This window comes from Dermochelys coriacea, chromosome 2, assembly GCF_009764565.3.
Source record: "Dermochelys coriacea isolate rDerCor1 chromosome 2, rDerCor1.pri.v4, whole genome shotgun sequence".
NCBI classification, from domain to species: domain Eukaryota; kingdom Metazoa; phylum Chordata; order Testudines; family Dermochelyidae; genus Dermochelys; species Dermochelys coriacea.
In genome coordinates this window covers 67,983,309-68,008,928 of record NC_050069.1, presented here as the reverse complement: position 1 = coordinate 68,008,928, position 25,620 = coordinate 67,983,309, and the positions used below count along the sequence as shown (strand labels likewise).

At 40.3% G+C, this 25,620-nt stretch overlaps 1 protein-coding gene and 1 long non-coding RNA gene across 9 annotated transcripts in view; one reads left to right on the top strand and one right to left on the bottom strand.

Moving 5' to 3' along the window:
* Positions 1–25,371, top strand: part of FAM110B (family with sequence similarity 110 member B) — a 176,201-nt gene extending 150,830 nt beyond the window's left edge. For 7 of the 8 annotated variants that reach the window (XM_043507830.1, XM_038392694.2, XM_038392690.2 and 4 more), the window contains one exon: positions 21,595–25,371. In XM_043507830.1, coding sequence (XP_043363765.1) covers positions 21,894–23,006 — 1,113 coding nt within the window. In that variant the 5' untranslated portion in view covers positions 21,595–21,893 and the 3' untranslated portion in view covers positions 23,007–25,371. Of the gene's footprint in view, positions 1–5,532; positions 5,785–21,594 lie in introns of those variants that run through there. The other variant, XM_043507828.1, reaches the window with a different exon arrangement.
* On the bottom strand, positions 9,347–11,491 carry LOC122458683. Its single transcript, XR_006278831.1, has 3 exons — positions 11,481–11,491; positions 9,713–9,718; positions 9,347–9,553 (listed from the first exon to the last, which is right to left on the bottom strand). It is a non-coding gene; the product is annotated as an uncharacterized LOC122458683 (long non-coding RNA).
* Positions 25,372–25,620: the final 249 nt, after the last annotated feature.

Here is a 25,620-nt window from a genome sequence, read left to right as displayed (position 1 = left end):
TATCAGTCTGAGCTTTAAGAAAAGCTCATCTGTCATGGCGTTGGCTCTGTATTGTACACTTGTTAAAGATTGTCGAGCAAGATACTGTTGTGGGCTTTCTTTTCTAAAAGACGATTTTGTAGAAACCTGTAAACATACTCCCTGGCCTGACCCTGTATTCATATGGTACAAGTCTTATTCCTGAGAGAATTCAGCACCACCAACAACAAAAAATTCTGTGCACAATATTTTAAAATTCTGCAAAATTCAATACATAAATGTAGAGAGTTCACCATGGCAGTGGGGCCAGGGCATTGGCTACATGGAGGTGGGATATTACCCTGCAGCCCCCCACCTCCCGGGATAGGGACTCAGCGGTGAGACTGCACCCGATCCTTACACAACACAAAGGCCTGGCCTGCCCTGCTCCAGAAACACCCCATGGCGCTGCCCCTCCGTGCCAGGTGCACCAGGTGTGGGCAGGCAGGCTGGCTCAGCCCAGAAGGATCCAAGTGTGGAGGGACTTAACGTGGGGAGATTCAGGTGTGGAATGAGAGGGTTCTGTGGGGGACAGTCTGGGTGCAGGCAGCTCTGTGGTAAATCTGGACGCTTAGGGGCTTGTTGGGGGGTTCTTGGTGCAGGGGCAGTGGGATTCTTCAGGGGAGTACAAGTGAAGGTGGTTGGGGCTCAGCAGGGAGGGTCTGGGTATGAGGGGATGGGGCTCAGCAGGGAGGGTCTGGGTGCTGGGGGAGTGGAGCTTGGTGTGGTGGGGATCCAGGTGCAGCTGGTTGGGGATCATTGGAGTGGGGGATCTGAGTGGCTCATTAGGGTGGTTCAGGTGTGGGGGTGTCCAAGGTGCATGCTCATCAGGTTGGGGGTTTGATGAGCCTGCTTAATGGGGGAGCCTCAGCTGCTGCCGCTGCCACCAAAGGGATGCCGCATGCCAGGCTCTTGCTTCCCCCACCATTCCCCTATCCTCCCTTCTTTTATCCATCCCCTCCACACTGCTCCCTACCCCATCTTCTCCCTTCACTCCCATATCCCCCTGCCCTATCCGATCCCCCTTCTCTCACCACTGCTTGTTCCCCGCTTTCCCCATCTTCCTTCCTCCGTTCCCCCCCCCACCCCCTTGCTCTGCCCACTCTGGGCATTTACCGTTGTACAGAAAACCACCAACACACATAGAAGGAGAAGTAGACTGGCACTAGGACCCAGGAGATGGCATTCAGCTGTAGAATCAGGAACCCAAAGGCTACCTTCCCTCACCCTGGCAGCTCTGTGCCTGCAGAGATGGCAGGGGGCAGTGACACATGCCCTCCCATGCTCACCTCTGTTGTGGGGGCATTGCTTCCCCCGCTCTCCCTTCCCCCGTGGTGATTTTACTGCTGCTTCAAGTGCCTGCATCTAGGTGCCCACACTTCTGGGGAGGGGCGTGTGACTGCTCTTGCAATCTTCCTTTGCTTCCCCATCACTTTCTGCAGGGAAGCAAAGAAATCTGCAGAGCAACATGATTTCTGTGTCCATGCAGTAGTGTAGAATTCCCCCAGGAGTAAAGTCTGTCATCACGGAGTTTTCTAAATTATTTAAAGCGGAGGAGAGAATAAAGAATGAAAATAGAAGGGGATAAAATAAACTATGAACAGTAGTGCTGAAGAGGACAGTATTCAGTGACAGAAATCTCCTCCATACCTAGACAAGGTAAAATAACAAGATCAGGAGGTTTGCTGACTTGGAAAGAGCAAGTAGTTTTCATAACCAGTGTACATGGCAGAACTACACCCTCAGTTAGAAATACTGAACGATGAATAGTCCGTTTGAACTAGCAAATGTTCACAAGCCGTACAGTGCAGCCAATGTGGAAAAAAAATGTAGTAAGATGCATACACTTATCTTATTTGTTACCTAAATCACACACATGCAGGAAGACTAAAGCGTAGAGCTTTCTGCTCCAGAAACAGGCCCAAAGGAGAATCAGAAGAACCAGAGAAAACTCTTCATTAGTTGTTGGTAGTTTTAAGTCTTATTTTGTTTTTGCAGCCAGCTTGAATTGAGTACAGGCTCACTGCATCAGCCTACTGGTGATTCACGGTAGCAGGAGTCCCCAGTGGGTGTAGCATCAGTGTATCTGGTTCCTACAAGATCCTTCCTGCCTCCCACAGAGAGAGGAGCAGTGTATGTGGTACTCCAACTGTCTTCAGCTGGCGTATAGTCTCTTGGGGACTCCCCTAGGCTGCTGTATCATGTACCTGAGGCCAGACAGAGAATCAGGGAGACATAACCATCATGTCACAGATGCTGGCCTGTAATATCTAACTGGCGTAGCACATGAAAATTGAGACTTTTCATTTTACGATTGTATCTACATGAGTAATTTGGAATTGAACAGAATTTTATGTATGACTATTTTATTTATGTTCAAGTCATCAGTGAAGTAAGATTTCATGCTTTCAACTGTACTTATAAGTGGCTAATGGTTTTGACTTACATTTTCTACTGATAAAGGTTTTGGGCTAAATTCTGCACTGATTTTTTGTGCAATCCCATAGAATACAGTGGGGTTGCATAAGTGTAAATCAGTGCACTATTTCTCTCTCTCTCTAATCTAAACTATGCTGTAGGCATTGTGTTAAGAAGTTTTTCTGTAATATGTCACCGTAAGAGCAATATGCTGGACTTATAAACTGCTGGGAGAGGTTTGTTACCAACATAGTTAATCAAATTAAATAGTGAACTTAACATATGGCTGTGCTTGAGGCACTTAGTAGATTTGTTTCAGATTCAGTCGCTGATTACATTGCCATTATGTCCTCCTCTTCTACAAAATTTCAGTTTGAGAATCTGAGCGCATCTTCCTCTAAGTTTTCCCAGGGACTTCTACCCTGCCACAAACCATGAGCCCGTTGTTAACTGGGCTGGGCATAGGTGCGCTGGAGGGGGGAGGGCTCAAAGATCTTTGCGTAGCTGCACACACAAACAAAAACCAGCACCCCAAAAGCCACAGCTTGCCCCACATATGCCATACAGAGAATGAAGAGAATTTTTAGGGGTGTTATCGGTTTAAAAAAAATGCACTTCCTGTGTTGGAGTAGCATTTAAAGCCTTAACAGTAAAACTATGTGTGTGTAATACTATAAATATTGTGCAACAAAGTATAATTAAACCAACTTCCTTGATAATTTTTAAATCTTTCATACCCAACAACAACATTGCTAACTCCTTGTTCCTGTATCAGCTTTGCCTGCTAGCTCCATCTGCAGTGTATGTTTCTTTCACAGTCACTGAACAGAATTATTGGTGTTTTGCTCCATATCTTAGACATTAGACACCAGCAACGTGATTAAAGGCTCCATGGAACATTGATTTGCTTCTCTCTATTTGTATACCTTTCTCAGTCATTGTTATCCTGGGACCCAACCCAAGGTTGATAAATCCCTTGTGACATGACCTTTTCTAGCAATTTCACAGTTTACTTCATATGCTCTAAAGGAACCCTTGAGAATTGGCAGTTTGTTTGTCATGGAGCTAGATGATTGCAACAATCCACAGACAACAAGACCACAATCTCATGGGCAATACTTGTGTTTTCTGTTACTGTGACCTCAGTCTTTCATTTTAGGAGATTCAATAGGATACAAATCTTGCAGTTATATCTACCTCTGTTCATTATATAAGAACATCTTCATCATTATAGTTCACGTTGACAATCCCATCATAAATCTGTATTCCTTCTAGGTCCCTTTTGCTCTTTGAGGTAGTGATCTAGCACAAGTGTTACATATTTTGAAGAAATAGTGCCATAACTTGCCACAAGTTAATTTTGCGTATTACTTTATTGTAAATTATTTAAAAATAGATTTAAATATATGATGTTGTATATTTATTCCAGGTATATATGACTCAATCTATTTGTCTGTAGCAAGGAAGAAACTTCCCTTCATGAGTGACAACAGCTTCTTGTCTAAAACTTTCTCACCCTTCTAGTTAAGTATGCTTTCCAGTGTGAGCCCTGTGTTAATCAATGCAGTGCTCTTTACTAAGTCTGCAGATCATTAGCTCCATTGTCACTGCTGCTGCTTGTAGACTGACCAGTCTTTTCATTGTTGATGTTCAGAACTTCGTGGGTAACTGTGAAACTGACAAAACTCAAGCCGGTTTCACATTACTTCTGTGGAAAGCTGTGGCCTGCGGCAGAGGGAGAATCTAAAGCCATTCACATGGGAGGACTATACAGACATGGAGGATGGGGTAACCAGTGGACTGAGTATTCTGATATGGGTTACTCTCCATCTCTTTTGTTTAAGCTATTCCACTTTAATATATAATTTAATATTAATTGAGCCAGAGAGAGAGAAAGTGAAAATCACTCTGTAAGTCCAGGGGACAGGACACTCACCTGAGAGGTGGGAGGTCCCTGTTCAAACTTCTCCTCCTCAGGCAGAGCGGGAAATAGAACCAGGATCTCTCAGGTCTGGGGTGAGAGCCACTGGGCTAAAGGTTATAAGAGAGGTTCTCCTCTTCTTCCTCCCGACTGTTTTGTGTGGCGTTAGACACCTGCCTAACTCATTCTTGCAAAAAATGGTTTAGACACCTAAGCTGCCTAACTCCAGAAAAGGGGTTCCCAGCTGTGGATTACAAGCAAAGATAGAAGCCTCCCCCGCCCCCACCGGCCGCATTTTATAGAGAGCCTATATGCCTAACTTGGGTTTTGTGAATCCCAGTGATTTTCTAGGCACCTAAAAGGCATTGCAAAACCAAAGTCCTTTTCTGGATCCATCCCCAACTGCTTTTATTCCTCAAAATGGCTAGTGATTGGGCTGACTTTCAGGATCTACTCTTGGTGTGGTGCACAGAAGTTTTCTCTCTAGCCAGTGCATTTAGTCTTCAGGCTGGTTGGTGTTGGGTATATTTCTCAAATTGTGGGTGGGTATAGCAGAAAAATGTAAGGACTTTTCATTCCTTTACTTGAGTCATTCCCTTAGTTAACGATTCCGCTGACTGATGAATAAACCATAATAGAATCCAGCTCACTCTTCCATAGTTCTAATGTATCTGCTGTGCTAACAGAAGTCAAAATCGGGGGGGAATTTGCCAGTGAAAAATTGAAATACAGATAGAGAGCCATGTCTGCTAAGTAAGGACAACTCATCGTGCACAGTTGCTTTTTTAACCTAGCTACACAATAAGGATGATGATAGTTATTAGTTAGTATTTATTTGTTTTAAGAATGCACATTTAAAACATTTGTGTAATAGCAATATACTACAAACGTACTCATTTCTTTTTTCCAAATCGTTGTGTACAAATATATTGAATGAAGAGAAAACTTACCCATAATTTTTAAATACAATATGGTGGCATTCTATATGTCCTATAAAGTCTGAAGATATTTTAAAAAGTCATCAGTAGACATAAAATCCAGAACTTTTTGACTAATTAGATTCACAAGAACTTTTCCAGTTCAAATAATGATCTCTACTGTTGAAGGGGGAAGGTACTCCTGTGGGAATTCTGCGCTTCTGTGTGCATAACTAATGAGCCACAAATATTTTTAATTCTTTGCGCAGAAAAAAAGCTGCCGTTGGAAAGTTCCTGCAGTTCCGCATTTTGCCCACCAGAAGGTACTGTGGCACTAGAACAGAGCAGCCTCTCCGCCAGCCCCAGCAGAAAATAACTTTGGCTGGAAAGTTGCTGCAGTTCTTCCTTTTTCCCACCAGAGGGCTCTATGGTGATAGAGCAGAGCAGAAGCTCCCGGCCAGCTAGGGAAGAAGAAAGAGCCTGCTTTCTTCAGAGCACCTGTTGGGCAAGGTCAGGAGACAGACGGTGTGGGGCAGCTGGGGTGGGTCAGGAGCTCATAAGGGCTAGTGGGGGAAGATAGACTGGGGCAGGAGCTGAATGGGAGTGGAGGCGCAGAGCCACATGGTGACAGGGGAGGGGATGCAGGGCCACATAGGGGCAGAGGAGTGGCTGAAGAGGGCACAGAGACGCATGGAGACAGGGAGAGGGGGTTCAGGGCCACATGGGGATGTGGGGAGTGGGTGTCTGAGTGGGGGTGCTGGGACACATGGGGACAGGGGCAAATGTGCCTGATTGAATGGGAAAGGCCAGGAGTCAGCCAGGGTCTGCATAGCTCCCTAACAATCCCTCCCCGCTCCTGCCCTCCCCCCCAAAAACCTGTTCCATACTTTTCCCATCCATACCGAACAACCCACCAAGTTCATATCCAGGCTCCTTCCCAGCAAAGACTTCCCTCTCCCTCAACTCCTCCATTACCCCTGACTCCCCCAAGCTTTGCACTGCTTCTGAGGGGTGCAGGAAATACGGTTCTATATTGTAGTTTAAATGAATTAGTACTCAGAGTTGTGTATTAATATGTCTAGTAAGGAATCTATTTGTCAAAAAGCATTTCCTGAATCTTTTTTGTTGTCTGTATTGTTGCAGACTTGTTTGCTGACAGGTATTTTGAAATAAATGACCAAAAATAATTGAAACTGTTATGATTATATTATGTTATTTTGACAACTAATAGATGCAGAATTTTGGAGAATTTGAGAAAATTGTGCACAGAATTTTTAATTTTTTGTTGCAGAATTTTTTATTTTTTGGCGCAAAATTCCCCCAGGAGTAGGGAAAGGTGAAAAAGTATTGAATGCAAAGTGAAATGTTCAGTAATTGTCTGGCAGTGAGAGTAATATGTTATAAGACAAATGTTATAGAATAAATATCAATGTCTAAAATTTAAAGCCGGTCAAAAAGGTTCGTTTTGTTTGTTTGTTACTGAAATTCCAAATTTCAATCTTTTTTTCAAAAATCCCTGCTACTTATCTCTCAGACTCTGCTTCATGGTGCATCTCCCAATACTCAGTACAAATATATTATGAAAAGTAAATATATACTTTTGTAATAGTCCTAGAAGAATTTGAAAAGTTCTTCTGATCTCATTTCTTAAATTTGGAAACTTTCTAGTGTACTGCACTTTGTAACAGTAGCATGCTAAGCTGCACTCCATCATGTTCACTGAGCTGTAGTAGTGTTCACATGAGGCATTACTGCATGACAAGCTGGTGTGCTGTAGATCCATGCCCTGGCTTTCAGGACAGTAACTTGCTGTGTAAATAAGTTCTAGTCCTCCATCCTGCTCCAGGAGGTAAACTCAGTGGCAAAACTCTCATTAACTTCGGTGTGAGCAGAATTATGCCTTAGCACTGTGTCAGTACCATAACAGGGCTACATCAATAAGAGAAAGCTTTTTGTAAAAAAAGGATTGCCATGCTTGCTCTGTGGGTCTGAACTTGGAAGACTTCTTCACTCTCAAATGCCATTGACTTGACTCCGAGTTCCAGATGTGGAAGGCTTATAATAGGGATCAACCGCCTTTGGTAGGCAGCCTGTCAGGGAAAGCTGCTGGCGGGCCGGGATAGTTTGTTTATCTGTAGTGTCTGCAGGTTCGGCCGATCGCAGCTCCCACTGGCCGCGGTTTGCCATTCCAGGCCAATGGGGGCTGCGGGAAGCGGCACTGGCCAAGGGATGTGCTGGCCGCCGCTTCCCGCAGCCCCATTGGCCTGGAACAGTGAACCACAACCAGAGAGAGCTGCGATCTGCCGAACCTGTGGACACTGCAGGTAAATGTCCCGGCCCGCCAGTGGCTTTCCCTGATGGGCTGTGTGCCAAAGGTTGCCAATCCCTGGCTTATAGAAATCTACCATATATGATGTACTGGTTTTTATCATAAAATGTGCTTAGGACTACATTGAATCAACTCATATGAACATTCATTAATTTTGAAAAATGTGTTGAAATGCCCTTGGAAAATGCTGCTGAAGTAGATGAATCTGGTGTCAATGACTAGGAAAGCTGAATCATAGAATATCAGGGCTGTAAGGGACCTAAGGAGGTCATCTAGTCCACCCCCCTACTCAAAGCAGGACCGATTTTTGCCCTAGATAGCCCCCTCAACAATTGAACTCACAACTCTGGGTTTAGCAAGTTAATGCTCAAACCACTGAGCTATCCCTTCCCCTAAAGAGAAAGAGGCCTAGCCTGAACCAGGCAGAGTAGAGACTTGAACCTGGGTTTCCCACATCCCAGGTGTATACCCCTAACCATTGGGCTAGTCTGGGGTGGAATCAATGTAGTAGTTTTAAAAGGAACTACAAAAGGTTCCCTCCCCCCCGCTCTCCTGCTGGTAATAGCTCACCTTAAGTGATCACTCTTGTTACAGTGTGTATGTAACACCCATTGTTTCATGTTCTCTATGTATATAAATCTCCCCACTGTATTTTCCACTGAATGCATCCGATGAAGTGAGTTGTAGCTCACGAAAGCTTACGCTCAAATAAATTTGTTAGTCTCTAAGGTGCCACAAGTACTCCTGTTCTTTTTGCGAATACAGACTAACATGGCAGCTACTCTGAAACCTGTCAAATAAATTTGTTAGTCTCTAAGGTGCCACAAGTCCTCCTTTTCTTTCTGCGAATACAGACTAACATGGCAGCTACTCTGAAAAGGAACTCTGATTTTTTTCTCTCATCATCTAGAAATAGGAGAAAGTTGTTGGAAGCTTGTTTTTTTATATTTTTACTTATGAAAATGTTTACATTTGTTTGAATGAGTTGTGTGTGACACAATGGCTTAGTGCATAGCTTGAATACTTTTGAAAATATAGCTCTGTTTTGTTTTGAATAAATGTATAACACTGCTTAGGCTCAACATTGCAGATGGCATAGAAGGGATTAAGACCAAGTTCTGGGGCTTCCCAAATGTCTTATGACATACAATCCATAGTTTCTTCGGTGTAGAGCCAGGTTGCTTCTATCATTTATCTGCTAAAGTAGTTAGAAATATTTCTTGGTTCTTTGCATGGTTTCCCTGTTCTTCCTTTTCCCTCTGCAGTAGCGTGTGATGTCTTATCTCATGTTAATGTTGTGTCCCTGTGTTCTCTTACATCAGGAAATTATTTAACCATGTTGAAAAGTACCTTTGCGTTTTTCGATTTCTTACATCATTCCTACAGGTGGTTGCTGTATTTCTGTTTTTTGTGCTATCTGATCTTTCTTCCTTTCATGAAGACAGTTACCCTAGTGGGGTTTGTAATCCCCATGCCAGGAAGGAGGCCAGCATTTGGCACTGTATTTTTACATGTACTCTTTTGTGTTAAGGTAAATGTTCCAACAGGCTTTTTCTGATCTCTTTCCCAATATCTTTGAGAAACCTGTTCTAATGATAAAGGCAATTTTTCTTTGACCTTCTGATAGTGTTGGTTGGGTTTGTATGTGTTTAATCTTAATGCTTAAGAAAGAAGGTTCCGGTGAGGTAAGTGGAGGTTCATTTCTTGGTGTCCTCAATCAAATAGTTGGAGATGTATTCTGTATTCTGTTGTTTTTCTGTATTCTTTTCTTGTCAGCATCTTCTGTTTTGTTCCTGTAGCTTCCACGGCTTCTTCCCTCCCTGCAGTCTCTGTGAATGGCCCCTGTCCCTCTCTGTTTTTCATCCACCTATTCCTTTCATTTCATTTCTCCCCACTCTTTTGTATTCTTTTTCTGCTCATATGTCCTGTTCCCCAGTGCCTCCTTTTTCCCTTTATTCTTTTTTCATCCACTTTGCCTCTCCTCTTTTTTCCTATGCTTCCATTTATCCTTCCCTTTTGCCTCCCTCATTTTCATCTTGCTTATCTTCCTCCTTTTGCTGTCTTCCTTTGGGGTGGGAATATCTCAAACTATCTGTTCCTTTCCTGCACTGCCTCCTGCTTTGTTTGAATTAAATATGCTGGAGTCCTCACCACAGCCTTGACTTTGGGTAGGCTTCAGAGTAAAAATAATAGAAGAATTGTAGTATCAATAAAGGGTCATGCTGGTCCATTTACTTGAATAGACCACATTCTGAGGCAAGCTAAAGGTTTCTGAAAAGGCAAGTCATATTTAAAATACATATATTGGCAACAATGTATTTTGGCTTTGTCAAGTAATATGAATCTGTAACTTGTAATGTAGAATTCTGTAGGGTTATTGATTGTCTTCAAGTTGATTGTGAGTTCTAGAGGATTATGGAGGGCAGGACATGTAGTTAGGACGATGGAAGGCAGACCAGTTAAATGTCTCTTGTAAGGACATTCTTATGATGTCCAACCTCATGACTGACCAAGGAGAAGATAGAGGGATAATATTGAACAAGAACTAAGAGCATTTAATGTGAATCACCATCAGCAGAGAAAATTTGCCCTTGGCAGAAGAGGTGAGGATAAATGCTGAGAGCATCCAAAGACCTCTATGATCTATAGCAGGGGTCAGCAACCTTTCAGAAGTGGTGTGCCGAGTCTTTATTTATTCACTTTAATTTAAGGTTTCGCGTGCCAGTAATGCATTTTAATGTTTTTAGAAGGTCTCTCGCTATAAGTCTATATATTATAGAACTAAACTATTGTCGTATGTAAACAAGGTTTTCAAAATGTTTAAGAAGCTTCATTTAAAATTAAATTAAAATGCTGATCTTACGCCGCCAGCCCGCTCAGCCCGCTGCTAGCCGTTCACCTAGGCCAGCAGCAGACTGAGCGGGGCCAGTGGCCGGGACCCGGCAAGCAGCAGCGTGCCATTAAAAGTCAGCTCTCGTGCCATCTTTGGCACGTGTGCCATAGGTTGCCGACCCCTGATCTATAGATGGAGACTGGATGGAGGGTAAAGTAAAATAATAAAGTGTCAAGTATATTTTATGAAGGAGACTGATTTGCTTTGATTAGGTCATATTGTATCTTGCTTTGTCATAACTGAAATGAAGTGGGAAAAGCTGGCATTCCCTTTCAAATGGGCTTATATTTTCCAGATTCATGTATGTTAAGAACCCTGTGAAACAATTTGTGTTATTGCATGATCCTCATACACAATCACAATATGAAGGGTAATACTAGGGAATAGTTATTCTCACTTGCAAAGCAAATGCGGCAAGAGAGCTGGCTGTTTCCAGAGCTCAGACACTAGCACAGTCTGAAAGCTGTGAACAGGAGAAAAGTCAGTCTATTGGTATGTAAACAAGCCTAAGAATAAAGTGCAATATTCGGAGATAATACAGGTACAATATCAAACTGTTACAATATTACTGATTTGCAATTGTGCAATATTTTATTTTAACAAAGACAGTTACAGTAGAACCTCAGAATTACGAACTGACCAGTCAACCACACACTTCATTTGGAACTGGAAGTATGTAATCAGGCAGCAGCACAAACAAACAAACAAAATAAGCAAATACAGTACAGTACTGTGTTAAATGTAAACTACTAAAAATAAAGGGAAAGCGGCATTTTTCTTCTGCACAGTAAAGTTTCAAAGCTGGATTAAGTCAATGTTCAGTTGTAAACTTTTGAAAGAACAACCATAATATTTTGTCAGAGTGTCAAGGTTCCTTCCCCACTCTGAACTCTAGGGTACAGATGTGGGGGCCTGCATGAAAACCTCCTAAACTTACTTTTACCAGCTTAGGTTAAAACTTTCCCAAGGTACAAACTATTTTACCTTTTGCCCTTGGACTTTATCGCTGCCACCACCAAATGTCTAACAGCTATATAACTGGGAAAGAGCCCGTTTGGAAACGTCTTTGCTCCCAAAATCCTCCCAAACCTTACACCCCCTTTCCTGGATTTGACAAAAATCCTTACCAATTTGCATAGGTGAACACAGACCCAAACCCTTGGATCTTAAGAACAATGAAAAAACATTCAGATTCTTAAAAGAAGAATTTTAATAGAAGAAAAATTAAAATGAATCACCTCTGTAAAATCAGGATGGTAAATACCTTACAGGGTAATCAGATTCAAAACATAGAGAATCCCTCTAGGCAAAACCTTAAGTGACAAAAAGACACAAAAACAGCAATCTACATCCCATTCAGTACAGCTTATTTTCTCAGCCATTTAAAGAAATCAGAATCTAACGCATATCTAGCTAGATTACTTACTAAGTTCTAAGACTCCATTCCTGTTCTGTCCCCAGCAAAAGCATCACACAGACAGAGAGAGAGGCTTTGTTTCTCCCTTCCCCCAGCTTTTGAAAGTATCTTGTCTCCTCATTGGTCATTTTGGTCGGGTGCCAGTGAGGTTATCGTAGCTTCTTAACTGTTTACAGGTGAAAGGGTTTTTCCTTTGCCCAGGAGGGATTTTAAAGGTGTTTACCCTTCCCTTTATATTTATGACACAGAGTTATGAACATTTCAGAGTTGTAAACAACCTCTATTCCTGAGGTGTTTGTAACTCTGAGGTTCTACTGTACTTACAGATCAAAAAAGTTATTGCAGTAAGAAAAATTCCATCATAATTACATCAATGTCTTTAGGCATAAGGAAAGGTATTTAGTCCTCAGGATTTGACAGTCCTACCTGCTTTGTTCTAAAGCCAGCTTTCCATTTTAGTATCCAGTCTCTATCCTGGAGGTCATTAATGGGAAAAAATCCTCTGGATATTGAATTGGACTTACTTTGGGAGTCAAATCAGATTTAAGGCTTTTTTTAATACAGTTTCCTGATGCTGATATTTTCAGGTGACTACATAGGTATTTATACAAGGCTTATTGCAACCCCATAGTCTTCACGTGAATGCTCCATGATGTATTTGTAGTATAGCCTATTATTATTCTGCTGTGGCTACAAACTATTAAAACATACATGAAGTGGTTAATGTGTGATTTGTCATTATACTATAGATGAAGTGCTAGATCCTCTCTTTACTAACAAATGCCCATTAAATTTTAGTAGCAGCAAAACAGAGGCCAATACAAGTATTTTTCACAGATCCTGACCAAAATTTTCAACTGTGACTAGTATTTTTCGGTGACCAACATGAAACAACTTAACAGGGCCTAGTATTCTGAAAATCAGCCCCCTTTAAGTATCTCAAGTTTGGCAGCCAGAAAGGGAGGCACCTCAAAACACTAATGACCTTAGAAAATTTAGACTCCTAGTTTTATTTCAAGATCACTATTTTATACTAACTATACAGTTTACTATATGTGTGCACACAGTAGTATATAGTATACTATACACACACGTACATTTTCTAATTCCCACCATCAATCTTTGTACCTCCAGGCATCTACATAAAATCTTTTGAGTTTTAAAGACTATACAAACTTAATGCCTCATCCTGCACACTTTAGCTCAAGCAACAGTGTTTACTTAACAGAGAATAGGATGAGACCCTATACTTAAAAGGTCAAGAGGTTTAGGTCTAAAGATATCAATTTAGACTTTTTTTAAAAGAAAAGTTTTAGAAAATTTGTTCACAATTAGATTTGTTATTAATGTAAATCAATCTGAAAATGTTTTATTTATTTAGAAGCTGTATAACATCTTGACCCCACTTGCCTCTCCAGCTACTGCCCCATCTGCCTTCTGCCTTTCATCTCTAAGCTCATTGAACACACTGTCACAGTTCAGGGCAACTGCACCTCTACTTCCCTTCTATGGTCTAGCAAGAGCACTCACTCTCTGGCTTCCAGCTCCCTGGCCATCACTTTTGTTGGGCAGAGACCTGCACCTCTCTCCCTTCTGACTGGGGTATTTCCAGACTGACGAGCTCCCTGCCTGCACTGTGTGACTTCCTCAGCAAAAAGAAAAGCAGTACTTGTGGCACCTTAGAGACTAACAGATTTATTAGAGCATTCCTCAGCAAAGTCAGACTGCTTAAGCAGGCCTGCTTTTCTTTTCTCCTTAGAGATGGCAAATAGTGTAATTGCCACAGTTGTTACCACCCAACTCTTTCTAAGCATGTAATTATTCTTAAGGCAAAAGTATTATAGAGAAAACATGGAAAACAATAAAAAGAGCCTTCCTGCATGATAATCAGTTTACCAGAGATCACCCCATCTCCAGCCGGGGCTCTGGCCAGTGAACAATCCTTCAAACTCCACTATGGTTATAAGTTTATAACCCCTTTTTGCTCAGAACAAGAACACTCATGGATCTGTGAGTTAGTCCTTTATGCTGTTTGGGCCTTTTCATCTTGTGAATAAATAATCCACAGAGAAAGGTTCCCCTCTCCTCTCAGGGCAAAGGTTCGAAAAATCAGATATGGGGACGGTCCTTTGCATTACCCTTCCCTGGTCACAAGGTTCCCTGCCCAGTGACAGTTGACGGCTGGAGACCTGAGACTTGATTGGGAATTCCTGGAGTGGATTACAAAGGGTGAATACAGGTGCAGTTACCCTGAAACGGTGACACACACTTTCTACAACTACTCTCAGGAACTTCTGTCTTCCAGTTCCATCCTAGACTCTCTCCAATCACCTTCCATCCATTGCATTCCACTGAAACCGCTCTTGCAATAGTCTCTATTGACCTCATCCTCCTTGACCTGTCAGTGCCTTTGACACTGTTGACCATGCTCTTTTTCTTGAAGTCATGTCCTAACTGAGACACCTCCTACTTTTTAAATCACTTCTTCAGGCTCCTCCTCATCTGCCCTCCAGCTTTCTGTAGGGGTCCTACAGGACTATCCTTGGTCCCCTTTTCTCTGTCCCTCTACACCAGTGGTTCTCAACTTATTTATCATTGTGTTACCTGGGCTGCAGGGGCCGGATGGCAGGGCAGTGGCAGCCCAGACCCCAGAGCTTGTGGAGCCAGGCGGCAGCCCCAGATCCCCACCGCACCGAGTGGCTGCTCCAGAACTTGCGGGGCTGGGTGGCAGCCTCAGACCCTGGAGCTTGCAGAGCCGGGTGGTAGCCCTGAACCCTGTGGGACCGGCCAGCAGCCCAGGACCCCAGACCACTAACCCTTTGGAGCCGTCCAGCAGCCTTGACCCCAGACCCCCGACCATGCCGCACTAGGTGGCAGGGCAGCCCAGACCCCACTGCACTGGGCAGCTGGGAACCCGGATCCCACCATGTGGGCCAGCCTTTAGCACGCAGCCTGAGCTGGGCCGCAAGTGTGTGCTAATTGGGCTTTATGCGGGCCGCGAGTTGAGAATCACTGTTCTACACCATATCTCTGAGTAATCTCATCTGCAAACACAAATTCAACTACTAGTTTTGTGCTGACGACTCAGACCTGCCTCCTTCTGTCCAAAATAAAATCTCAACCTGTCTCTGACCTCTCTTGTGGATGTCTAGTTGTCAGCTCAGCCTAGCTAAACCATATCTCCTAATCTTTCCCCATTAGTCCTCTTTTCTCAATTACTATGTACAACGCCACCATCCTGCTTATCGCTCAGGCTCGTAATCTGTGTGTCAGCTTTGACTCAGATATCTCTCCAGGTCCTCGCACCCAGGCTGTGTCTAAGTCTTGAAGATTCTTTCGTAACATCTCACGGTACAGTCTTTAATAATAATTATACCTATTTCTTAAAAAGTGCTTTTCGTCAGTAGATTTCAGAGCACGTCATGATCTTTAATATATTTATCCTCACAACACCCCTGTGAAGCAAGGAAGTAGTGTTATCCACATTTTACGGATTGAGAACTGAAGTACAGTGAAATTAAGTGCCTTGGCCAAGCTAATACAGGAAGATTGTGGCAGAGCAGGGAATTGAGCCCAGGTCTCCCAAGTCCTAGGCTAGTGCCCCAATTACTAGTGCTATGGTAATACAAATAATAATAACTATAAAATATAAAGCATGGCTGTGCATGGCATTTTATGTAAGAAATAACAACAAACCCCCTACAAAAACCAGCACTGCAAAAATGTTCAAGTGCATGAAAACCCCAAGTAAAAACTAACTAAAAATAGCCTAGTAAACATTGTTTGTGCTAAGAAAAGTGCAAAGGGTAAACACACAGCATAAATGATTAAAAAATTAGTTAGATTTAACATTTCTTTCCCTATTAATATCAGAGGTTTAATTAAGAGGAGAGGTTTTTTTAAAATGTATACAGTTTTGATACTTATAGTGAAGCTTAATTCATCTGGCAAAAGCTTCATGCAATCTCTGAGAGTTTGTTTGAAAGAAGTACTCTCCATGTATATAAAATGCATCTACCTATTACAATATTTATCAGTCATTGCCATAGAAATAAACATAGTCTGCAGGTGCGTGACTGAGGAGGAAATGTTTCCAAGCCCCTGCAGAATTTTTAGTGAATCATTCTAATCAAACATACTGAGACAGAAATCTTCACAAAGAGCTGTAGTTACAAAAAAGTCACATTAGTAAACCTTTTTACTTTTTAAAATGACAGTCTGAATTATTCGTCAGTGAATTCTGTTCTGAGCAGTACAGGGGCATAGAGAAAACAGAATTGATTACATTACTGCTTTTACAAATACAGCTCGTAATACTCCTCTAAAGAATGTGGGGACCTATACATGTCTCATAATGGTTTTGGTCTGTAGGTGGAAGATAAGGAGGTTTTGTTTCTGGGCTTTCTTGAGTATTTGTGCAGATTTTTATAGGAAGGTATTTATCCAGAAGCAGGTATAACTGAGGGCAGATTATGGATGTTGGGTTGAAAATAGAACAGTGCAGGATTCTACAGCAGAAAAGAATATTTCTAATTGTAGCAAAAAGAAAAGGAGTACTTGTGGCACCTAAGAGACTAACAAATTTATTTGAGCATAAGTTTTTGTGAGCTACAGCTCACTTCATCGGAATGCATCCGATGAAGTGAGCTGTAGCTCCGAAAGCTTATGCTCAAATAAATTTGTTAGTCTCTAAGGTGCCACAAGTGCTCCTTTTCTTTTTGCGAATACAGACTAACACGGCTGCTACTCTAAAACCTTCTAATTTTATTTTTTTCATCAAAGACACACTCTAGCTCCTGTCAAACAATAAACATATGTTTACATCCTACCTTTGTGATGAAGAAGGTACTAGGTTGCACAGCCACTTTTTTGGCGTATGTATGTAAATAGAATTTTTGGATACTCTTTCTTTGCTAGAATCCTGGCATTTATAACATGGTTCATATCTCTGTTTCAGAGATAGACTGGGGTTCTAGTCTAAAATTCACAGGTTTAACTGCACAGTAGAATAGAATTAATATTAACTGATGACTGGTTTTTGATAATGGAAAGTTTCAGCTTAGAAGGAAATATTTAATTTAATATAAAAAGATCCTTTTGGTTGGATTTAAGTTAAAAGTTAACCAAGTCAGTCTTTATGAAAGTAAACCAGACTTTTATTTCTATTGAAGTTTTTTATTCCTTATTCCATAATATTGGATGGAACTTTTTGATATATTAGGATGCAACAATTGGTATTTAGGTTAGAAAACTGATTTCTTATACAGACTCAAAAATTGTTTTAAACATTTCATAAGGAGGTTCAGTATCAAGAATTGATGTGTATGTTTGCACATGCTGTAAGAATAGAATAGAATTGGCATCGGTATCAAGCTGTCAGGCCATTGGTAAAATCCTGTTAAGAAAATACTATAACAGGAAAAGCTAGTTCTCTCTCTTGAATATGTGCTTATTTTAAGTAACACATTAGGCAGGTAGCAGTAGTCAACAAAATTTCAGCCTTTCCTCTTGAAAGGCGACTGCTACAATTATCCAAGCCTTTGTCGCTACTATGGATCAATATAATACAGTCCTTCTGAGGCAACTCTTAAAAACCACCCTGAAACTTCCACCCGTGTAGACTGTTCCTGACTGTTTAGCGCCTCTTACTGCATGGAGCATATTACATCAGTGCTCCTTATAGGTTTTTTTTTTTCCCCAGGTGAAATTGAAAATCAGCACTTTGATTTGTGGTTTGAGTCATAAGCTGTCTTAGAAATTGTCTCTCTCCTTATGCTGTATCCTGACAACAGACATCATCTGAGCGCTTCTGTGCACACACAAGTTTTACCAGTTTAAAACTGATTTAAACACTGAAAAAATTAAACAGTTACAAGAAACTTATATCAGTTTACTGGCTTATTTTAGCTTATATTTATATAGTTTATATTTATATTTATAAACTTACAGATACAAATTATACACACATAAACCAGGATCAAACCAAACTGAACCAGCTGTTAAACCCAGGGGGTAACTATATCAGTTTAAACCACACCCCGTTAGTTGAACTAGTGCAACTGTGTGTGTAGACCAGGCCCAAGCCACTGTCACTTCAGAATGGGACCCATAGCTCTGAAATGTACTTTCCCCTTTGGTCCAATGGATCCTGAGTTTGACCTACAAGGCACATGGGAAGTGAGATCTCTTTTGTGATTTGGGATTTTTTCTTTGAGTCCTTTCAGCTGATGTCAGTTAGCTATGTTTATGTCAATTAGTTGTGTTTAGTTACGTTTTTAATTTGAGTGATGTATATATTTGATGTAAATGTGTCTAAAGGTTGTGATAGGTACTTTTAAAAAATTGAAAATAAAATTGACTTGAGCCTTTAAAAATTCAGACAAGACAAAGCAAAGGCTGACAATCTGGGTTGACAGAGTAAAGGCTGGTTATCTTTATTATCTCGTGGTATTGTGCTTCCTCCTGCCTCCCTCCAGCCCTCTCCCTTGCAGTGTGAGTTAAGAGCATTTATCCTTGGATAGTACCGTGTCCCCATTGAAGTCAATGGCAAAAACCCCATTGACTTTACTGGGGCCAGGATTTCCCCCCTTGCCTTTTACTGATGTGCTGCAACTTTAACATTATTTCAGTGTACACTGTTGTTGTGAATCAACCCCACGTGAACGCAGTTAAAGGTTATATCACTTGTGTGGTATGGAAAGAATACACTCCACAAGGCAAACAACAGAGATGTAGGGAAATGAAATGCTCTTCTTTTTGTCAATTAACATTGTTAGCTTTTTGCTTAGAATATAGTGGTATGTGTGAGGGAAGGAGAAAGTAAACTTGAATATTGTGCAGTAATGTCATATTAATAATAGTACTTGCAACTTTGGTTGGTTTTATATATTTCTTTTACATTCCAGAAAAGCTTTGTACTGAGGGTGTTTGTTAGTATAATTTCAGTAAACTATTAATATTTTAGTTAATCTTTTGTAACTGCATCTGAGTGGCAGGCTTAGTTCTCTGACCTGAAGGTTTAATAAACTTTTCTAACCTAAATTATGTTGATATTTAAGTACAGTACATCAGTAACACAATTTAAACCATAGAGTAAGGTTGGTTTTGTTTCTCCCTTCATAGACCCTTTCCATTGACTTCAAAGAGCTTTTGTATCAGGCCCTTTGCTCCCATACTTGCTTACTTGCACACACACAGAGTCATACAGTACTCTTTTTAAATATTTTAATACTAATTTGAAGTCAGCCCTGGGTGTGTAGCATGCTTTCCAGTTTTTATTGGGGCTGTTCTGAGCCAGTGACTAGTAAGTGGTGTGCCAAGATTTTCCAAAATAATCTTGCTTTGTGATGTTTTGTTTTCTCACAAATACTGTGTCTCTGTAGTATTGTGCTGGTCTGCTCCTCAGGTAAGAGAATGCAGCTGGAAGACTGTCTTCTGAAGCAGGATCATAGTGGCCTAATGACAATGGCTGTGGAGGGAACTGAGGGTTGTGATCTTGCTTCCTTGAGTGCTTTTAAAGCCATTGAATAGCAGGCACTATTTAAAATATTATCATTCTTTATTAAATTTATGGTCAATGTTCCTGCATGATTTGTGTGTGTCTGATTTGTACACACAAATACCCTACGTATATATTGGTCAGGTATTTGTACAAACATATAGAAACGAAGATCTAAATTGATTATGTGCACAAACTTGATTTGTGTATGCATATTAGGTATTTGCATGCAAAAGTGCACACAACTGTTTGCACACAAGTGTGCTCAGTATCTTTGATAATCTGGTTCCAAATTACAAAACAATGGTGCTGATATCTATTTTGATTCCATGAGGTAAGAGGACTTTTCTTTTTTCTGAAATACTGTCTTGAAAGTTAAGAAGTCAGACTGCTGAGGAGTTAACACTGGGATTAATAAAACAACCCTGAAAGAGAGACTTAATTAACATTGCACTGCCTTTTCAATTGGACTGAAACTGTGTCTGGTTTATCACCAAACAAAATATATTAGTTTGTATTTGGAGAATACATCTGACAGTAAACCTTATGGGGAGAGCTCATCTTTTTCTTATAATCTTATTATAGTATTTGTATACTTTATTTGCTTGCTTTGACCTTGAATGGTTTAGACGGAATGTTCAATGTCTATATCATATCTGCTTGAACAAATACTTGCTCTTTTCCTGAATATTTTAAATAATTGTATCTTTAATTTTAATCTTTTACCTTTCTATAGTAATTCAGCTGAGTACTAAAACTGGATTATCATCATCCTCAGTGTAATCGATAATATGATGGAAATGCATGGCCTGTTAAAATGTACTAAAGCAGTCAGCCTCTGGGAGAGGCTTTACATGCATTTCTTGATACTGTTGAGGAAGCTCTTTTTTATATATATATTTCAATGATGAGAGAAATGGGATATTGAAAAGGGCAGCACGGCTCAATGGGGCAGTAATAAAGCAAATAAGCTCCATTAGCCAAATCACTGCTTTGAAAAACATTGTAAGATACATTGGTAAGTGCCCCTGAGTGCCTTATGTGGGAAAATTATTAAAGTACTTGGACACAACATTGAGGTTGGGCTTTATGGTCCAGTGTGACCAAAATTAAATGACAGAATCTTAAAATAATTCGGATAATGTAAACTTCATTCACGGCTAGCCAGAGTACTCTATTTAATACTTGAACAATTGCATCAAAATTTAAGAAGTAGAAGTTATACACATTCCAAACTCATAAATAAGTTTTTTAAGTTGCCCAAATCTCAGCCATGAGGATCTTTGATATAATTTACTTTTTAGCAGGTAAATTCATCATCAAAGTTTAGTGAGTTAGGCTATAACCGATTTTGCAATGCAGCTTGTATCTTTAGCTAGACTACATTATAATTATGGATTTGATGCTTGATTAATGCCTACTGGGTGCACTTGGAAATATTACAGATCTCCACTTACTCCTAGCATTGCAACCGTGCTCATCTTCCTGAGCATTTAATGTAAAGAAATATAAAGGAAAATGCATTGATATTTTTTAAATTTTATCTTTATGGGCAATATGTCCTGAAAATGTTCTTATTTTTCAAGATAAAACATATAAATAAATTAGCTAGCTTAAAACACACTAGTATCAGTGGGGAAATTATCTTTCAACAACCACTTGTAGTTAGGTGAGACTGCATAAGCTCCCCAAATTGGCACATTCCACCCATATACATAAAGCATCGCATTCCCTCCCTTCCTCCCTCCCCCGCCCAAAAGAAAAGTAACACAAAGGTAGCCAAGAGATAGTGAGAAATGGCATAAGATGTGGAAATGTGAATGCAACCAATCATATATAAATGTATGGATGTTTTTCATTGATTTTTCAGTGATAGTGTTCTTAAACCCAACTTTAGATTGTGATTAATAATGAAGGTCTTATTTTAAAAATGCATTATAATACATGCATGGAAATATCCATGAAGAGAGAGTGATTAATCCAGGTTTGCTTACTCTGTCAAAAAGACATATGCCACTAGGCAAAGGCGTGATGGAATGTTTTAGATAGGACTGCCTGGTTCCTCTGAACTCCCACAGCTGTAACTCAGCCAGTAACTGAAAGAGTGTACAAAATTTCTCTGTTTCTATAGCTGTGATGTCACACGCTGATACTAACATGTGGTTGGTTATTTTATGTTTCAGATCACTGCCTGTAGTTGAGCACAAAGAAAACAACGAGACTCCCACATTTTCAGCGAGAAGAAAGGATTCAGCAGAGCAGATTAATATGGACTTGTGTCTGGTGGCCTTTTTGTACAAAGGCTGCCTTTAAAAAAGAAGCAGTGTTATTTAATGGGCTGTGAGATGAGGCACTGCTGCTAACACTCCTATTCCAAGATTCATCTGCTATTCATTGTGCTTAATGTACATGTTTCTACACTGTGCATTTAGAAGCTCCCAGAGAAGAATCCAAAACGGCTGCGGGGGAAAGATCACCAAACATGCCTACAGAAGCACTACAGACAGGTAGCATGGTGAAACCAGTCAGTCCTGCTGTTACTTTCACATCTGCCGTTCCTCTTCGCATCTTAAACAAAGGACCGGACTATTTTCGCAGGCAGGCAGAGCCTAATCCAAAAAGACTTAGTGCTGTGGAGAGACTAGAAGCTGATAAAGCAAAATATGTAAAGAGCCAAGAGGTCATCAATGCCAAACAAGAGCCTGTAAAGCCAGCAGTGCTTGCAAAGCCACCGGTTTGCCCTGCCGCCAAGCGAGCATTGGGTAGCCCTACCCTGAAAGTGTTCAACAACAATGCAAAGACTGAGAGTGGTGTCCAGAGAGAAAATTTAAAATTAGAGATTTTGAAAAACATCATTAATAGCTCTGAAGGCTCCAGCTCAGGTTCAGGTCACAAACATAGTTCACGAAACTGGCCTCCCCACAGATCTGATTCAGCAGAGATGAACCGGCATTCATTTGCAGAATCTTTAAAGGTCTACCCCACCCAGGGCCGGAGCAGCCCTCAAGAAAGCAACTCCAACGTGAGCAGGAGGCTCTTAGAACAGTCAGCCGAGACTTTCTTGCATGTTTCCCATAGCTCATCAGACATTAGAAAAGTAACTAGTGGTAAGCCCTTAAAAGCAATACCCTGCAGTAGTTCAGCTCCACCTCTGCCTCCAAAACCCAAAATTACTGCCATTGCCACCTTGAAATCCCCAGATATCGACACAGTAGAATCCAGTTGTGGAGTCAGTCGAAGACCCTCCCTACAACGATCAAAATCAGATTTAAGTGACAGATACTTTCGTGTTGATGCAGATGTTGAACGATTCTTTAACTACTGTGGACTGGATCCTGAAGAGCTTGAAAACCTTGGGATGGAAAATTTTGCAAGAGCTAACTCTGATATTATATCCCTCAACTTTCGCAGTGCAAGCATGATTAGCTCAGACTGTGAACAGTCTCAGGACAGCAACAGTGACCTTAGAAATGATGACAGTGCCAATGACCGTGTGCCATATGGCATTTCTGCAATTGAAAGAAATGCCAGAATCATCAAGTGGTTGTATAGCATCAAGCAAGCTAGAGAGTCACAGAAAGTGTCCCATGTGTGAGAGGAAATCCACAATAGAATAAGCAAGGACCGTAACTTTTTCTGTGAATATTCAGTTGTGAAGGGTTGTGAAGTCTACTTGAAGTCTTGTACACTTCTCAAATCTCTTTGTGTTGCTTGTTGTGCAATGTTTTTAAGTTGCATGCCTGTCAACATGTGAACTGACCTGGCTTCCACTTGAACAATAACACTACAAATCCTGGCTGAGCATACACATTATCTGCCAAAAGTTTAAGACCAGAATCTAATTAGGGCTTCATCATAATCAAATTGTTTACATGAAAAGGTTAAATGACTTCTTCATATTTATATAGTTCCTTGTGTTTTTTTATATCTCACGTTTTTGTGTCTTAAATACAGATATTGTCAACTGACATTACTAGCTTTTAAATTGAAATGGAATCCTTTTAAAAGACAAGGCAAAATTGGCCAAAATAAGAGACTTAGACATACAACAATAGGCAAAGAAACTTGATCTTCTGTGGAATGGGATTTATTGGCTCATGTAAAAGTGTTTCTAAACTGCAGAGAATAATGCATCCTTTGTTAAAATATGCGAATCCACCTTTATTAAAGCACTGTTTGGAGTATGATGGTTTTAATTTTCTAAGTTCCCTCATTTTTACAGCGAAGGTAGTTTAGCAAAACTGCTTGACCTTTTGTAGCCTAAATGAGTCTTGAGTTTGATTCAGTGTAAAAATATTAATAGTTTCATGTTACACTGATGGAGAGGTTAAAAAGTGTCAAAGAAAGTTGACTGATAGAAATGTCTTCAATGATGTGTTGGGTTTTTGTTCCTTTGTTTCTTTTCTTGTTAAATAAAGATTCCCAGTCTTAAACTTTTGACAGGAATGATTAGATTCTATAGCTGATATTGAATGCCTTTATTAGTCAAGCACATCATGACTACAAACTCCATGCTGTCTTTTAAGTTTTTGTAGACCTGTTTGAAGAGTTCATGAACAAAAATGGAAACACACAGCCATATCAGTATAAAGCCTCCTGCTAAGAAGTAAATACACTCGATAGCTAAACTATATCTGAGAAACTGTGATTATGTTGATTTGCATATGTTATATCTAAGGCTGTGAAAGTTCGTTACAGCTCTAGGAAAGTGTAGAAACATGACAGTATGTAGCTTTCCCCCCCTTCCTTATGATGATTAGTGCTGCACGTCAATCTGTTACAATTTTGTTGACAATCTGTGTCTTCCCAATGGTTTAATTAACTGTCATTCCAATCGACAGTTGTGGTGTGTGGTAGCAGAGAAGTTGAAAGTACAGTGGTCTGCTTCATTATTATTGTATTCATGCTCTGAAGTACATTGCAGCACTACCTTATACTTCATCAGCTAATAGGAGACTTTTTTATTGTGTAAATGCTGTAATACTTTGTATATACTTCAGTTGTTATTAAATCTTTAAAAAGAAGAGTGTTATGCTAATAAATAGCTCCCGGTGCAGGTATTTGTGTTTTTTTCCTTTGTTTTCGATTTTTTTAATCTTTCTTTAAAAAATTGTGGGTAATTTAATTGTGGTGCTATGGTAAATCTTAGTTAAATAGTAGTTCCAGTAGAAGATTTCTCCCCAAAACCGCTTTGCAGAACATTAATTCTTTTAACTGTAACTATAGAAACATCTTGCTGTAGAACTAGAAGAGGATATCCCGTCTCCTAGCCTGCTTCTTCCATTCTTACTGCACGCTTATCTGGCAATGTTATTGTTCCCTTGTATTGCATCTCTTCCCAACAAACCTCTGATTTCTTCTGAATCTTTCTTCGGTAATGCATATTTATAAATTTCAGTATTAAAAGTGCTTACAAAGTCAGGTTTTATTTTATTTCAAAGAGCCTCTCACTACACCTTTAGCACTACTGTTCTCAAATGAATATAGCATTCTTACTTTTAGGGAAGTTTCAGTGCTTTTTCAGTGCAGAAGACCTGGCATAAGACTGGAGTTGGAGTACAAAGAATAGTGGACTCAGCTATTGGATACAGCACTTCACACAAATTGTGGGGTTTTTTTATGTTTACAGAGTGATTATTCATGAAAAGAAAATACATATAAAAGGCAACCTACATTTGTTACACATTCTTCTGGGTGGTTTTATGGCATACACCTATGTTGCTGCCAGCAGAGGTAAAAAAGGGGAATATATATATTTAAAGTACAAGTACATTTATGATATATTTTAAGCTTGATGGATTTAAGCTGGCATTGACATCATTTCGGTTTTTCAAACATATTTTCCTACTGTGAATTCTACCCCATTCAGTAACTGTTTTGCCAAAGAAAGTAATTCTTTAAGGGAGTCAAGCCAAATGTAATGCAGATGTCCAGCTAAGAAATAAAGAACTTAAAACCAATATGAAAATGCTCTCATGTTGTTGTCTATTAAGTAGTATGTTTCAAGAATGATGATAACTATGCTATCTCTGACCATTGGCAGCAAGAAATAATAATCAGGAAAGCTTTATAACTAGGTAATTGAGTAGGATATATGCTAGTATTCTGCGCTTCCTTCCTAGGATTCCTTTTGAAGCAATGTTTCAGAGTAGCAGCCGTGTTAGTCTGTATTCGCAAAAAGAAAAGGAGGACTTGTGGCACCTTAGAAA